The 16,157-nt window shown below is 43.9% G+C and overlaps 1 protein-coding gene across 1 annotated transcript; it reads left to right on the forward strand.

The window, feature by feature from the left end:
* The first annotated feature begins 9,564 nt into the window (after positions 1-9,564).
* On the forward strand, positions 9,565-10,224 carry LOC124595705 (calsequestrin-2-like). The gene is made up of 2 exons (XM_047134571.1): positions 9,565-9,603; positions 9,702-10,224. Exons 1-2 carry the CDS (start codon positions 9,573-9,575, stop codon positions 9,896-9,898), a joined length of 228 nt encoding a protein of 75 aa, XP_046990527.1. The 5' UTR covers positions 9,565-9,572; the 3' UTR covers positions 9,899-10,224.
* Positions 10,225-16,157: the final 5,933 nt, after the last annotated feature.

Genomic DNA, 16,157 nt, shown 5'->3' on the forward strand with positions numbered 1-16,157 from the left:
GCCCAAGTGACGCAGCACGTCCAGCTTGTGCGGCAGTTCTCCGAAATGACCATCCCGTTCCTCAGAAAGCTACAGTTCGAACCCTTTCACACTCGTTCAATTGGCTGTAAAAAGAGAGTTCGCCTCCGTGCCTGGTTGAGTTGTTCGCTTCACACGTTTGCATCACACTCAGACGTCTGCCTATGAGCTTCCCAGTTAAGAGTCCGACACAGGTGGCGCTTGGGTAGCTATGGCACTATGCTGTCCGTTGACGGACGACGCTGAAGCCATTATCAGTACATTTACTATGCCCCAGGTGGCATATGCCATCATTGGATCAAAGTCGCCAACGTCTTTCAAGGGGTACTATTCATTTTTCCGGCTGTGTAACTTAGGGAATACAGTCAGCTAACGTACTCCACAACTGCTGATATTTTGATAGTTCAACACCCCGCCAATTCAAGAAAAACGAAACTAGAGAGAGCTGTGAATGGCAGTTGAAATCCTCGATGGGCAGAGCTACACCAAAAAGGAAACAAAAAGATGGCGTATGCAGAGAGACAACACATTATCGACACACTAGTGCTGCCTGACAACCAAAGGCTACCGTTCTTCGTACATCCATCCTCTGGTGGATATTGGGGCAACGTCTGTTACTGCCTCTTATATGTTGTAAATATAGCATCACCAGCTGTATTTACATAGCATAGTCAGTAGCATTCGATAACGACTGACGTTGGCAGTCTTTCGTATATGTCATAAGGATAACACCACTAACTGTATGCACTGGTTTTATTCATACGCAACCGATTTCGATGTTACAGTAGAGAATGTTCTGGTCCCCTTTTGAGATTCATCACTTATTAACGCTGACTGCTGGCGTGTCCTTCGTTGGCTTGATTTTTGTCGCTCTAAACTCGCGGTTTTGTCCCGTTTCCAGAAGGCGAATATACGGAGACTGGACGAACCATACGAGGGAATGGGATAAACCCGCGAGTTGACACCGAACGATATCGAGCTCATGAAGGTGACGGGGGCCATCTAGTTCAACAAGACATGCATCTCAGAGGGGATTGAGGATGATGATCCGTAACACCGGTTGCGTAGGAAAACCAGTACACACAGTTGGTGGTTTTATCCGTACTACATATACGAAAGATTGCCAACGCCAGGTGTTACCGACCGCTGTTGACTATTTGAATTAAAAAAACCAATGCTCGAACTGGATTTAAGCTAAATCTTTTGTAAGGATTCTTCGCAGACTATCAAAACTCTTTACATGTTTACTCGCAAATCCTATATCGCAACTACATAAATTCTGTATTAAACTTGCTACCGATAATATCATAGAAGGGAGGAAGCATACACTGTACTGTATTGTATTTTGCAGTCACTAGCTTACACAGATGCTTCTCTCTCTCTCTCTCTCTCTCTCTCTCTCTCTCTCTCTCTCTCTCTCTCTGTGTGTGTGTGTGTGTGTGTGTGTGTGTGTGTGTGTGTGTGTGTGTGTGTGTGTGTGTGTTTGAAGCAGTTGCTCTTCAGAGTCTTTAATAATAAATAAACAGGTATACCACATTACACGTCCCATTAAATAAGCTGCAACACTGTTAAATAATGTATTTTACGTAAATGTGCTTCACTAATTCCCCATGACGAGTTTCCTCTATATTCGCTAATCATCAGTGCATACACATCGTCGCAACAAACGGACACACAAAAACGTTGGCCACATGGGCGGTCTACTTGCAAAGACATTAAAGTGATTCTACTCTGTGGGTGTGTCGCATTATGGGAACAAGATTGCTGTTGAGATAATTTAGTTTCTCTCGTAAATACGATTAACGATTAAGTAACTGAAGCAGTATACTTTTTTCCCTAATTGTATTGCAAAATTGATCATTTTAATTTTAGAAGGGACTGTCGGCACAAGTTCTACCCTTAAATTTGTAATACGATATTTGGCAGTATACGCCATACGGTTCTAAATACGTGACGGGCCCAAATAATATTTGATTAGTCAAACGGAGTCTGGCCTCGTGAACATCGATTGTCTGGCAGAAACTGCAATAACGTAGAGTGTGCCACCCAGATAATCCAGAAACGACAGACACTTGTCCCTAATATCAGTGTGGCCACAGCACGCTGACTACTTGCTGACGATATCGTTGTAGACAGGGAGGTAAGCTCATTAAGTAGGAGCAAAGTTTATCTTATTAACTTGGCGTAGCGAACGGTACTTCACCTTAAAGTATATAGACCCACATTCAGGCGCATGAAAAGGCGTTCGAATAAAGCATTAACATTATGCAAATGGACCCTGTCACACTACTAAAAAATATGTTTAACGTCGCTTAATCACAGTTAAATGGTACTAGTATATTAAAATATTTTTTAGGGATAGCGTTTACAAGATTTTAATTCATTGCGAGATAGCGCATCATGAAATGAACCATGTAAAAGGCACTTGCAGTACCTTGAGTGTCGCTAGTGTCGTGGGACTCACACCAAGTCGAAATGAAGGAGCAGATTCAAAGAATTCAGAAGAGTGCTAATAGATTTGCAGCTGGTCTTTTCAATTAGTAAAAGTGTAATTCAGATGGCCACAGAACTGAAATCGGTATTGGTGTAGAATGACACATATCTCGTGCGTAACGTTACGGCAATTAGTATTTGAAACTCCACAAAACGATTCCATTGCCGCTGTTTCGCACAAGGACTGTAAGAACATAGTGTTCATATCACTCCTCAATGTGTTGAAGTTCTGAAAGTGAATAAAACTACACAATTGTCGGTCGGAACTTTCGATGTCAATACAGTACAAGAGTATAGAGCACCAATCTATTTCTGAACGTGAAAATAACTAATAACGGTATGGAGTATGTTGCACTAAAACAGTGGCGGGATACTGTCCACTTCGCTCGTGTTGAAGGCATTAAGAACGTGGGTCCCGCTTGTACGCCATACTCCTCAATTACATGGCAGTGTTGTGCATGTGATTTGTGCGCGGTCCATTGTAGCGTCTTCCTGGTTGTTCCATCTGTCCAGGGGCAGGCGATGGACCTTGTTCGCTGTCGCACGCCCTCAAAGTACAAGTGAATGATCACGGCACGGACAGATACACGTACTGGCTGCGGGATTAAATCAGTTTGTCGCCGCAACAGCGCTGTAAACGGCCCTGCCACACGGCACGCCGTTACGAGAGCTGCATATCGGATCGAGCCGGCCTGTTACCTTCTAATAGGATCCCATTCTGTCATGTTACGTTCTCAGCGACGCGCGCAACCTCGCCAAATGGACTCGCCCTCTCCCCCTCCCCCTCCCACCTTCTGCTAGTTATTTATTCTGATGTTACCATTCCTGTAACCGTTCCTGTTTTCAGATCATTTATGTACGTAGTACTAAACTGATGTTACTCGCCCCGTTTCCGTGTATGTGAAGGCCTATCTCACGAACTACAGTAGTCATTTTGATACGGTTTTTACTGATACGCACACTGATGAACGAGGAAGATTTGTAAATATAATTTATCACCGCTACGTCAGACAGGTCGCCCCGTCGTAGATGGTAAGTGGTACCAGTGCAAAGCGGGGATAGGTCGCTAGTGAGTTATCACTGATACGCAGCACACATTAACTACGCTTCACACAGTACCACACAGTACAACAACGCTCTCATATGACATAAAAAACAACGAAAATACGTGAATGAAATGCGACAAAGTCAAACTGGAGCACGAGACCTGCTTTGAAAGATAAAATTTTATTCACAACTAGCCTAGGGCCCGCTGTTTTGCTCACGTAGACTATGTGGTCTGTACAGATTTATTTTTTGTAATCTAATTTTCATACTGTTCACAAATTACAACACCTACTAAATTTTTCACACTGCGGCAATAGAAGCATGGTTTTTCTCGAATGTACTTCTGACGAAAAGGGATTTTGGTAGCAAGAGTGAGAGGTTTCTGTTAATCATGCCTTTTGAGTTCTTGGAACGATGTTGTTGTTGTGGTCTTCAGTCCTGAGACTGGTTTGATGCAGCTCTCCATGCTACTCTATCCTGTGCAGGCTTCTTCATCTCCCAGTACCTACTGCAACCTACAAACTTCTAAATCTGCTTAGTGTATTCATCTCTTGGTCTCCCTCTACGATTTTTACCCTCCACGCTGCCCTCCAATACTAAATTGGTGATCCCTTGATGCCTCAAAACATGTCCTACCAACCGATCCCTTCCTCTGGTCAAGTTGTGCCACAAACTTCTCTTCTCCCCAATCCTATTCAAAACTTCCTCATTAGTTATGTGATCTACCCATCTAATCTTCAGCATTCTTCTGTAGCACCACATTTCGAAAGCTTCTATTCTCTTCTTGTCCAAACTATTTATCGTCCATGTTTCACTTCCATACATGGCTACACTCCATACAAATACTTTCAGAAATGACTTTCTGACACTTAAATCAATACTCGATGTTAACAAATTTCTCTTCTTCAGAAAGGCTTTCCTTGCCATTGCCAGTCTACATTTTATATCCTCTCTACTTCGGCCGTCATCAGTTTTGTTCCCCAAATAGCAAAACTCCTTTACTACTTTAAGTGTCTCATTTTCTAATCTAATTCCCTCAGCATCACCTGACTTAATTCGACTACATTCCATTATCCTCGTTTTGCTTTTGTTGATGTTCATCTTATATCCTCCTCTCAAGACACTGTCCGTTCCGTTCAACTGCTCTTCCAAGTCCTTTGCTGTCTTTGACAGAATTACAATGTCATCGGCGAATCTCAAAGTTTTTATTTCTTCTCCATGGTTTTTAATACTTGCTCCGAATTTTTCTTTTGTTTCCTTCACTGCTTGCTCAATATACAGATTGAATAACATAGGGGAGAGACTACAACCCTGTCTCACTCCCTTCCCAACCACTGCTTCCCTTTCATGTCCCTCGACTCTTATAACTGCCATCTGGTTTCTGTACAAATTGTAAATAGCCTTTCTCTCCCTGTATTTTACCCCTGCCACCTTCAGAATTTGAAAGAGAGTATTCCAGTCAACATTGTCAAATGCTTTCTCTAAGTCTACAAATGCTACAAACGTAGGTTTGCCCTTCCTTAATCTAGCTTCTAAGATAAGTCGTAGGGTCAGTATTGCCTCACGTGTTCCAACATTTATACGGAATCCAAACTGATCTTCCCCGAGGTCGGCTTCTACTAGTTTTTCCGTTCGTCTGTAAAGAATTCGCGTTAGTATTTTGCAGCTGTGACTTATTAAACTGGTAGTTCGGTAATTTTCACATCTGTCAACACCTGCTTTCTTTGGGATTGGAATTATTATATTCTTCTTGAAGTCCGAGGGTATTTCGCCTGTTTCATACATCTTGCTCAGCAGACGGTAGAGTTCTGTCAGGACTGGATCTCCTAAGGCCGTCATTAGTTCCAATGGAATGTTGTCTACTCCGGGGGCCTTGTTTCGACTCAGGTCTTTCAGTGCTCTGTCAAACTCTTCACGCAGTATCGTATCTCCCATTTCATCTTCATCTACATCCTCTTCCATTTACATAATATTGTCGTAAAGTACACCCTTGTATAGACCCTCTATATACTCCTTCCACCTTTCTGCTTTCCCTTCTTTGCTTAGAACTGGGTTTCCATCTGACCTCTTGATGTTCATACAAGTGGTTCTCTTATCTCCAAAGGTCTCTTTAATTTTCCTGTAGGCGGTATCTATCTTACCCTAGTGAGATAAGCCTCTACATCCTTACATTTGTCCTCTAGCCATGCCTGATTAGCCATTTTGCACTTCCTGTCGATCTCATTTTTGAGACGTTTGTATTCCTTTTTGCCTGCTTCATTTACTGCATTTTTATATTTTCTCCTTTCATCAATTAAATTTAATATTTCTTCTGTTACCCAATGATTTCTACTAGCCCTCGTCTTTTTACCTATTTGATCCTCTGCTGCCTTCACTACTTCATCCCTCAAAGCTACCCATTCGTCTTCTACCGTATTTCTTTCCCCCATTCCTTTCAATTGTTCCCTTATGCTCTCCCTGAAACTCTGTACAACCTCTGGTTCTTTCAGTTTATCCAGGTCCCATCTCCTTAAATTCCCACCTTTTTGCAGTTTCTTCAGTTTTAATCTACAGGTCATAACCAATAGATTGTGGTCAGAGTCGACATCTGCCCCTGGAAATGTCTTACAATTTAAAACCTGGTTCCTAAACCTCTGTCTTACCATTATATAATCTATCTGAAACCTGTCAGTATCTCCAGGCTTCTTCCATGTATACAGCCTTCTTTTACGATTCTTGAACCAAGTGTTAGCTATGATTAAGTTATGCTCTGTGCAAAATTCTACCAGGCGACTTCCTCTTTCATTTCTTAGCCCCAATCCATTTTCACCTACTACGTTGCCTTCTCTCCCTTTTCCTACTACCGAATTCCAGTCACCCATGACTATTAAATTTTCGTCTCCCTTCACTATCTGAATAATTTCTTTTATTTCATCATACATTTCTTCAATTTCTTCGTCATCTGGAGAGCTAGTTGGCATATAAACTTGTACTACTGTAGTAGGTGTGGGCTTCGTATCTATCTTGGCCATAATAATGCGTTCACTATGCTATTTGTAGTAGCTTACCCGCATTCCTATTTTCCTATTCATTATTAAACCTACTCCTGCATTACCCCTATTTGATTTTGTGTTTATAGCCCTGTAGTCACCTGACCAGAAGTCTTGTTCCTCCTGCCACCGAACTTCATTAATTCCCACTATATCTAACTTTAACCTATCCATTTCCATTTTTAAATTTTCTAACGTACCTGCCCGATTAAGGGATCTGACATTCCACGCTCCGATCCGTAGAACGCCAGTTTTCTTTCTCCTGATAACGACATCTTCTTGAGTAGTCCCCGCCCGGAGATCCGAATGAGGGACTATTTTACCTCCGGAATATTTTACCCAAGAGGACGCCATCATCATTTAATCATACAGTAAAGCTGCATTCCCTGGGGAAAAATTACGGCCGTAGTTTCCCCTTGCTTTCAGCCGTTCGCAGTACCAGCACAGCAAGGCCGTTTTGGTTATTGTTACAAGGTCAGATCAGTCAATCATCCAGACTGTTGCCCTTGCAACTACTGAAAAGGCTGCTGCCCCTCTTCAGGAACCACACGTTTGTCTGGCCTCTCAACAGATACCCCTCCGTTGTGGTTGCACCTACGGTACGGCCATCTGTATCGCTGAGGCACGCAAGCCTCCCCACCAACAGCAAGGTCCATGGTTCATGGGGGAAGCTTGGAGCGATATTTCCGTAGAAACTCATCCCCTAACGCACAGTTCTTCATGTGTAATAGAGGTGTCAAGTACCTATTTCATTTATGTAGGTTTTGCTTTAGTAGCATTTTAGTAATGACTTATTTGCAAAAAAAACTTTCACCAGGTAGTGACTTAATTTCCAAAAAGCTGAAACATGTATTTCTTTGTGACCGAGAAACCAAGTACCAATTTTCGTAATTCTAGCTTCAATATTACCTTAATAGCGACATTTTTTCAAAAGAGGTTTCTTCCCATATTTCACCCATTACAATATAAGATAAACTAAAAAAAAAAACTCCGTCCGAACAAGTCTCAGAAGACCCTAACAGTACTGGCCAAACGCAGTCATCCTAGCGCTACGGGCGTCACTGGATGAAGATATACAGTCTGGAACCGAGCGACCGCTACGGTTGCAGGTTCGAATCCTGCCTCGGGCATGGATGTGTGTGATGCCCTTAGGTTAGTTATGATTAATTAGTTCTAAGTTCTAGGCGACTGGTGACCTCAGATGTTAAGTCCCATAGTGCTCAGGGATTGTCTTAATCACATTTAATGGACTTACTTTATCGGTTTCGATTCAGATGATTCTCGAAGGAGCCAAAATCTTGTTGCAAAAGAAATTCAACAAATGATCATGAACCATCACCATGGTCACTTGAAATCAACAAGGTGATAGGCATAATTATTCGTAGCAAGATACTGTTGCTACTGATAACTAGATAAGAGTAGCTTGGTTGCAGTTGTCTGAAAACCTTGATTCACCACAGTCCCATTGTTCCACATGGCTGCTTGTCCTGTTCCAGAGGTTGCCCCTCAGTCTGCAAGATCCGGGCAGTTGCAGAGGGTGGGCTTACTGGTAGTTGGGAGCTCCAACGTCAGGCGCGTATAGTCTGTCTGTAAACTGAAGAGTGAACAGCGCCTTTGGTGGGGGAAGTGGCCTTTCCCGGAAGAACGCTGCCACTGGCCTACAGGGCCACCCAAAATCAGTTGCCCTGTTACCCGTCTAGCGGTGTAGTTCAGCGTGCAGTGATATACTGATATACGTCGTTTCTGTTTGTGGAATCTTTGTTGCCAGCGTCAGTAAGTTGACTTTGTGTACTCACTGATATACTTCAGTATCCCGAAGTGATGGATAATCGCCCTGCATTGCAAGAAAATGTGCGGAATACGAAGAAGAGGAGGTATTTGCGGAGTAACGAGCGTTCGATCGTCTCTAACGTTATTACAGCGTGTGTTAAGGAGGCAACACAAAAAGAACTGTTGGTTAACATTAACAGCCCCAATCAAAGGGCTGCAGTTTATGCAAACGTCAGCCTCGCCACTATAGGACGCATAAGGAAGGAACGTGAAAACAAGCCGCATGGTTTACTGGAATCGCCGCGAAGGAAAACTGATAATTTAGGGAGGAAACCCATCGTCATAGACAGTTTCACAAAATCAGTCATTCGACAAACGATGGAGGACTTTTACATAAACCAAAAAATAGTGCCGACATTACGGAAATTGCTTAATGCCGTGAAACAAAAAATACATTTTCCTTGGCAGAAAGATGTTTTACACAAGACATTGCGTGAAATGGGATTTACCTGGAAAAGATCTGTAAGTAAACGAAAGATTCTCGTAGAAAGAACGGATATAATTGACTGGCGATGTAAGTATCTGATCCAAGTGAGGAAATTAAGGGAGCTAGGCAGAAAATTCTTTTATATTGATGAAACTTGGGTGGACAATAACATTACTTACAGAAAATGTTGGCAGGGCCCTGGCGTTGAGGGCATTATGGACAATGTTAGCGGAAGCAATAGGATTATAGTGGTGAATATTGGATCAAAAGATGGGTTCTTACCCAAAGCACAGTTGGTTTATAAAGCGGGTTGTGCAACAGGAGACTACCATGGGCAAATGAACTACGAAAATTTTTCTAATTGGATATCGAATAAAGTGATTCCGAATCTGCCACCGAACTGTGTTATTGTTATGGACAACGCTTCATATCACAACAAGGAACACAACAAAGATCCAACTAGGTCCTCGAATAAAAGCGAAATGATTGAATGGTTATTAAAAAATAAGGTGGAAGCTGAGTTGACAATGAGAAAAACAAAATTATTTGATTTAATTAAACAACATAAGCCGGAAGACAAAGTATTTGACATTAATAAAATACTTGAAGCCCATGGACACACTGTGCTGCGACTTCCACCATACAACTGTGACTTAAATCCAATTGAAATGGCGTGGGCAAAGCTCAAGAATTTCGTCAGAGGAAGAAATATTCTTGGAGATATTTGCATGACGAAGTTGCTGCAGTTGGTGAAAGAAGGTATGTAGACATTTTCTGAGCTTCCATGTTTTATTCCGAACTAAATTTTGCCGTAACCGAAAGAGAGCGTATACAAAAACTTGTCCCAATTGTTACAGGTTTTGAAACGATAAGTCAAGATGACTGGAGTGCATACTGCCTCCATGTGGAGAAACTTGAAAGAGAATATTGGGTTAAGGATGGGGTTATGGAAGACATAATAGACGCTATAGTTATTAATTTAGAAAGTGATGACGACGAGGACGACGACGACGACGACAGTAATGATAGTGACAATGTTGATGATGACCTCTAAAATACGATGTATGTAAACAGGCAATGAATATTTTTTTGAAAAATATGTTGTGTGTTCTTTCAAGCCTGACTCTGCTCATACACTATGAAATTTCTTTTGGTAGAAATGTAGTACATGGTAGTAAAAGATTTTCCAAGATAAATACAGTCAAATGTTGTCCAAAGCAATAAATACCATTATCACTTGTTGTACAAAACCAGGAATAACTTGAGAGCTTCATGGTAAAATCAATTAACGTTTCGCTAGCAGAACGTGATTCAATCACGTAATACATTTAATGCCTAGAGAACAGCAGCATTTGAATATACTCTGTCACTAAAACTCTATCTCGGTTACTATTCACATGATTCTAAGGAATATTGCTTAAAACATGTGTGCAATAGCTAATCTAAACACTACTGAAATTTCTTTCGAGACACGTATACCGATTCTGGACTTCTATGTAAAAAGCTTGACATACAAGGTGCGTTCACATATTAATTTTTATTTTTTGGTAAGAACTTTACTTGTTAATCTACAACAATGTTATCCTATTCAAAATATTCCCCAGTACATGCTATACACTTATGCCAGTGCTTTTTCCAATTCCCAAAACACTTTAGGAATTATTTCCTCGGGATAGTTCATGTTTGTAGTAGAATACTGACTTCCGTTCTTATGTTAATATTATTTACTCTATAATGTTTTGTTTCGAAGAAGCTATCGTCTTTTGTTTTCCTTATACTCTTAATGCATTTGTCTAAAAATAAACACAGCCGGGACGTATCTATACGCGGCGTCGCCACAGATATGAAGCGCGCACCGCCGCAGGGCCGGTACTACGTTGTGAAACAGCCTGTAGAAGCGCCCTGTGACGTAGCAGGGTAGGCAGAGTGGGGACTCGCTTGCTCGCTCTTCAGTTTACAGACAGACTATAATGGGGCCCCTTAGGGAAATGGCAGCAAGAGAGGGGAAGAAAACCAATGTGCACTCCGTGTGCATACCGGGGGGAGTCATTCCAGATGTGGAAAGGGTCCTTCCGGATGCCATGATGGGTACAGGGTGCACCCATCTGCAGGTGGTCGCTCATGTCGGCACCAATGATGTGTGTCGCTATGGATCGGAGGAAATCCTCTCTGGCTTCCGGCGGCTATCTGATTTGGTGAAGACTGCCAGTCTCGCTAGTGGGATGAAAGCAGAGCTCACCATCTGCAGCATCGTCGACAGGACTGACTGCGGACCTTTGGTACAGAGCCGAGTGGAGGGTCTGAATCAGAGGCTGAGACGGTTCTGCGACCATGTGGGCTGCAGATTCCTCGACTTGCGCCATAGGGTGGTGGGGTTTCGGGTTCCGCTGGATAGGTCAGGAGTCCACTACACGCAACAAGCGGCTACACGTGTACCAGGGGTTGTGTGGCGTGGGCTGGGCGGTTTTTTAGGTTAGATGGCCTTGGGCAAGTACAGAAAGGGCAACAGCCTCAACGGGTGCGGGGCAAAGTCAGGACATGCGGGGACCAAGCAGCAATCGGTATTGTAATTGTCAAGTGTCGAAGCTGCGTTGGTAAAGTACCGGAACTTCAAGCGCTGATAGAAAGCACCGAAGCTGAAATCGTTATAGGTACAGAAAGCTGGCTTAAGCCAGAGATAAATTCTGCCGAAATTTTTACAAAGGTACAGACGGTGTTTAGAAAGGATAGATTGCATGCAACCGGTGGTGGAGTGTTCGTCGCTGTTAGTGGTAGTTTATCCTGTAGTGAAGTAGAAGTGGATAGTTCCTGTGAATTATTATGGGTGGAGGTTACACTAAACAACCGAACTAGGTTAATAATTGGCTCCTTTTACCGACCTCCCGACTCAGCAGCATTAGTGGCAGAGCAACTGAGAGAAAATTTGGAATACATTTCACATAAATTTTCTCAGCATGTTATAGTCTTAGGTGGAGATTTCAATTTACCAGATATAGACTGGGACACTCAGATGTTTAGGACGGGTGGTAGGGACAGAGCATCGAGTGACATTATACTGAGTGCACTATCCGAAAATTACCTCGAGCAATTAAACAGAGAACCTACTCGTGGAGATAACATCTTGGACCTACTGATAACAAACAGACCCGAACTTTTCGACTCTGTATGTACAGAACAGGGAATCAGTGATCATAAGGCCGTTGCAGCATCCCTGAATATGGAAGTTAATAGGAATATAAAAAAAGGGAGGAAGGTTTATCTGTTTAGCAAGAGTAATAGAAGGCAGATTTCAGACTACCTAACAGATCAAAACGAAAATTTCTGTTCCGACACTGGCAATGTTGAGTGTTTATGGAAAAAGTTCAAGGCAATCGTAAAATGCGTTTTAGACAGGTACGTGCCGAGTAAAACTGTGAGGGACGGGAAAAACCCACCGTGGTACAACAACAAAGTTAGGAAACTACTGCGAAAGGAAAGAGAGCTCCACTCCAAGTTTAAACGCAGCCAAAACCTCTCAGACAAACAGAAGCTAAACGATGTCAAAGTTAGCGTAAGGAGGGCTATGCGTGAAGCGTTCATTGAATTCGAAAGTAAAATTCTATGTACCGACTTGACAGAAAATCCTAGGAAGTTCTGGTCTTACGTTAAATCAGTAAGTGGCTCGAAACAGCATATGCAGACACTACGGGATGATGATGGCATTGAAACAGAGGATACCACGCGTAAAGCTGAAATACTAAACACCTTTTTCCAAAGCTGTTTCACAGAGGAAGACCGCACTGCAGTTCCTTCTCTAAATCCTCGCACAAACGAAAAAATGGCTGACATCGAAATAAGTGTCCAAGGAATAGAAAAGCAACTGGAATCACTCAATAGAGGAAAGTCCACTGGACCTGACGGGATTCCAATTCGATTCTACACGAGTACGCGAAAGAACTTGCCCCCCTCCTAACAGCCGTGTACCGCAAGTCTCTAGAGGAACGGAGGGTTCCAAATGATTGGAAAAGAGCACAGGTAGTCCCAGTCTTCAAGAAGGGTCGTCGAGCAGATGCGCAAAACTATAGACCTATATCTCTTACGTCGATCTCTTGTAGAATTTTAGAACATATTTTTTGCTCGCGTATCATGTCATTTCTGGAAACCCAGAATCTACTATGTAGGAATCAACATGGATTCCGCAAACAGCGATCGTGTGAGACCCAACTCGCCTTATTTGTTCATGAGACCCAGAAAATATTACACTCCTGGAAATGGAAAAAAGAACACATTGACACCGGTGTGTCAGACCCACCATACTTGCTCCGGACACTGCGAGAGGGCTGTACAAGCAATGATCACACGCACGGCGCAGCGGACACACCAGGAACCGCGGTGTTGGCCGTCGAATGGCGCTAGCTGCGCAGCATTTGTGCACCGCCGCCGTCAGTGTCAGCCAGTTCGCCGTGGCATACGGAGCTCCATCGCAGTCTTTAACACTGGTAGCATGCCGCGACAGCGTGGACGTGAACCGTATGTGCAGTTGACGGACTTTGAGCGAGGGCGTATAGTGGGCATGCGGGAGGCCGGGTGGACGTACCGCCGAATTGCTCAACACGTGGGGCGTGAGGTCTCCACAGTACATCGATGTTGTCGCCAGTGGTCGGCGGAAGGTGCACGTGCCCATCGATCTAGGTCCGGACCGCAGCGACTCACGGATGCACGCCAAGACCGTAGGATCCTACGCAGTGCCGTAGGGGACCGCACCGCCACTTCCCAGCAAATTAGGGACACTGTTGCTCCTGGGGTATTGGCGAGGACCATTCGCAACCGTCTCCATGAAGCTGGGCTACGGTCCCGCACACCGTTAGGCCGTCTTCCGCTCACGCCCCAACATCGTGCAGCCCGCCTCCAGTGGTGTCGCGACAGGCGTGAATGGAGGGACGAATGGAGACGTGTCGTCTTCAGCGATGAGAGTCGCTTCTGCCTTGGTGCCAATGATGGTCGTATGCGTGTTTGGCGCCATGCAGGTGAGCGCCACAATCAGGACTGCATACGACCGAGGCACACAGGGCCAACACCCGGCATCATGGTGTGGGGAGCGATCTCCTACACTGGCCGTACACCACTGGTGATCGTCGAGGGGACTCTGAATAGTGCACGGTACATCCAAACCGTCATCGAACCCATCGTTCTACCATTCCTAGACCGGCAAGGGAACTTGCTGTTCCAACAGGACAATGCACGTCCGCATGTATCCCGTGCCACCCAACGTGCTCTAGAAGGTGTAAGTCAACTACCCTGGCCAGCAAGATCTCCGGATCTGTCCCCCATTGAGCATGTTTGGGACTGGATGAAGCGTCGTCTCACGCGGTCTGCACGTCCAGCACGAACGCTGGTCCAACTGAGGCGCCAGGTGGAAATGGCATGGCAAGCCGTTCCACAGGACTACATCCAGCATCTCTACGATCGTCTCCATGGGAGAATAGCAGCCTGCATTGCTGCGAAAGGTGGATATACACTGTACTAGTGCCGACATTGTGCATGCTCTGTTGCCTGTGTCTATGTGCCTGTGGTTCTGTCAGTGTGATCATGTGATGTATCTGACCCCAGGAATGTGTCAATAAAGTTTCCCCTTCCTGGGACAATGAATTCACGGTGTTCTTATTTCAATTTCCAGAAGTGTAGATACAGGCTCCCAGGTAGATGCTATTTTTCTTGACTTCCGGAAGGCGTTCGATACAGTTCCGCACTGTCGCCTGCTAAACAAAGTAAGAGCCTACGGAATATCAGACCAGCTGTGTGGCTGGATTGAAGAGTTTTTAGCAAACAGAACACAGCATGTTGTTATCAATGGAGAGACGTCTACAGACGTTAAAGTAACCTCTGGCGTGCCACAGGGGAGTGTTATGGGACCATTGCTTTTCACAATATATATAAATGACTTAGTAGATAGTGTCGGAAGTTCCATGCGGCTTTTCGCGGATGATGCTGTAGTATACAGAGAAGTTGCAGCATTAGAAAATTGTAGCGAAATGCAGGAAGATCTGCAGCGGATAGGCACTTGGTGCAGGGAGTGGCAACTGACCCTTAACATAGACAAATGTAATGTATTGCGAATACATAGAAAGAAGGATCCTTTATTGTATGATTATATGATAGCGGAACAAACACTGGTAGCAGTTAAGTCTGTAAAATATCTGGGAGTATGCGTGCGGAATGATTTGAAGTGGAATGATCATATAAAATTAATTGTTGGTAAGGCGGGTACCAGGTTGAGATTCATTGGGAGAGTGCTTAGAAAATGTAGTCCATCAACAAAGGAGGTGGCTTACAAAACACTCGTTCGACCTATACTTGAGTATTGCTCATCAGTGTGGGATCCGTACCAGATCGGGTTGACGGAAGAGATAGAGAAGATCCAAAGAAGAGCGGCGCGTTCCGTTACCGGGTTATTTGGTAACCGTGATAGCGTTACGGAGATGTTTAATAAACTCAAGTGGCAGACTTTGCAAGAGAGGCGCTCTGCATCGCGGTGTAACTTGCTCGCCAGGTTTCGAGAGGGTGCGTTTCTGGATGAGGTATCGAATATATTGCTTCCCCCTACTTATACCTCCCGAGGAGATCACGAATGTAAAATTAGAGAGATTAGAGCGCGCACGGAGGCTTTCAGACAGTCGTTCTTCCCGCGAACCATACGCGACTGGAACAGGAATGGGAGGTAATGACAGTGGCACGTAAAGTGCCCTCCGCCACACACCGTTGGGTGGCTTGCGGAGTATCGATGTAGATGTAGATGTAGATATTGGATGAAAGCTTTAAATTGTTGTAAATTCACCAGATGTGACAAGATAATTGTGAATAAAAAAACTGTTAACATCGCGTTTGCATCGTCCCTAAAATGAGTCATTGCACTATAGGTCCCCTTCTGTCAGTGAAGACAGTTTCCTCTTAGTCTTCTGTGCCCTCGAAGTGTGTGCAGTTGGCGCTACTTCAGGAGTCGTGGCTTAGGTGAGAGCTGGTTTGCCTACTGTATCATTATGCGTGCGCAGCTACTACTGAATCACAATACTCTTGACTCCCTTCCAAGCAACAAGCATGCCAACTTCTAGTTATTTCGTCTTTGAACTACTACTTTTTCGTAACTATGCATCTGCATTGAAAGAAGTCCAAAAAAACCGTTCAAATTTTTGTTCCTTTGCTCTTCATATGTACATTAAGAACATCATATTTCTTTACTTGAATGGTTGTTGGTAATCCTTGCCGTACGAGCTTTCATCTCTTCTTTTCACATGCAAGATTTCTAAGTAGTCTTCTATTCCCTTTAAAGGGCGGCC

This window comes from Schistocerca americana, chromosome 2, assembly GCF_021461395.2.
Source record: "Schistocerca americana isolate TAMUIC-IGC-003095 chromosome 2, iqSchAmer2.1, whole genome shotgun sequence".
Lineage (NCBI taxonomy): Eukaryota > Metazoa > Arthropoda > Insecta > Orthoptera > Acrididae > Schistocerca > Schistocerca americana.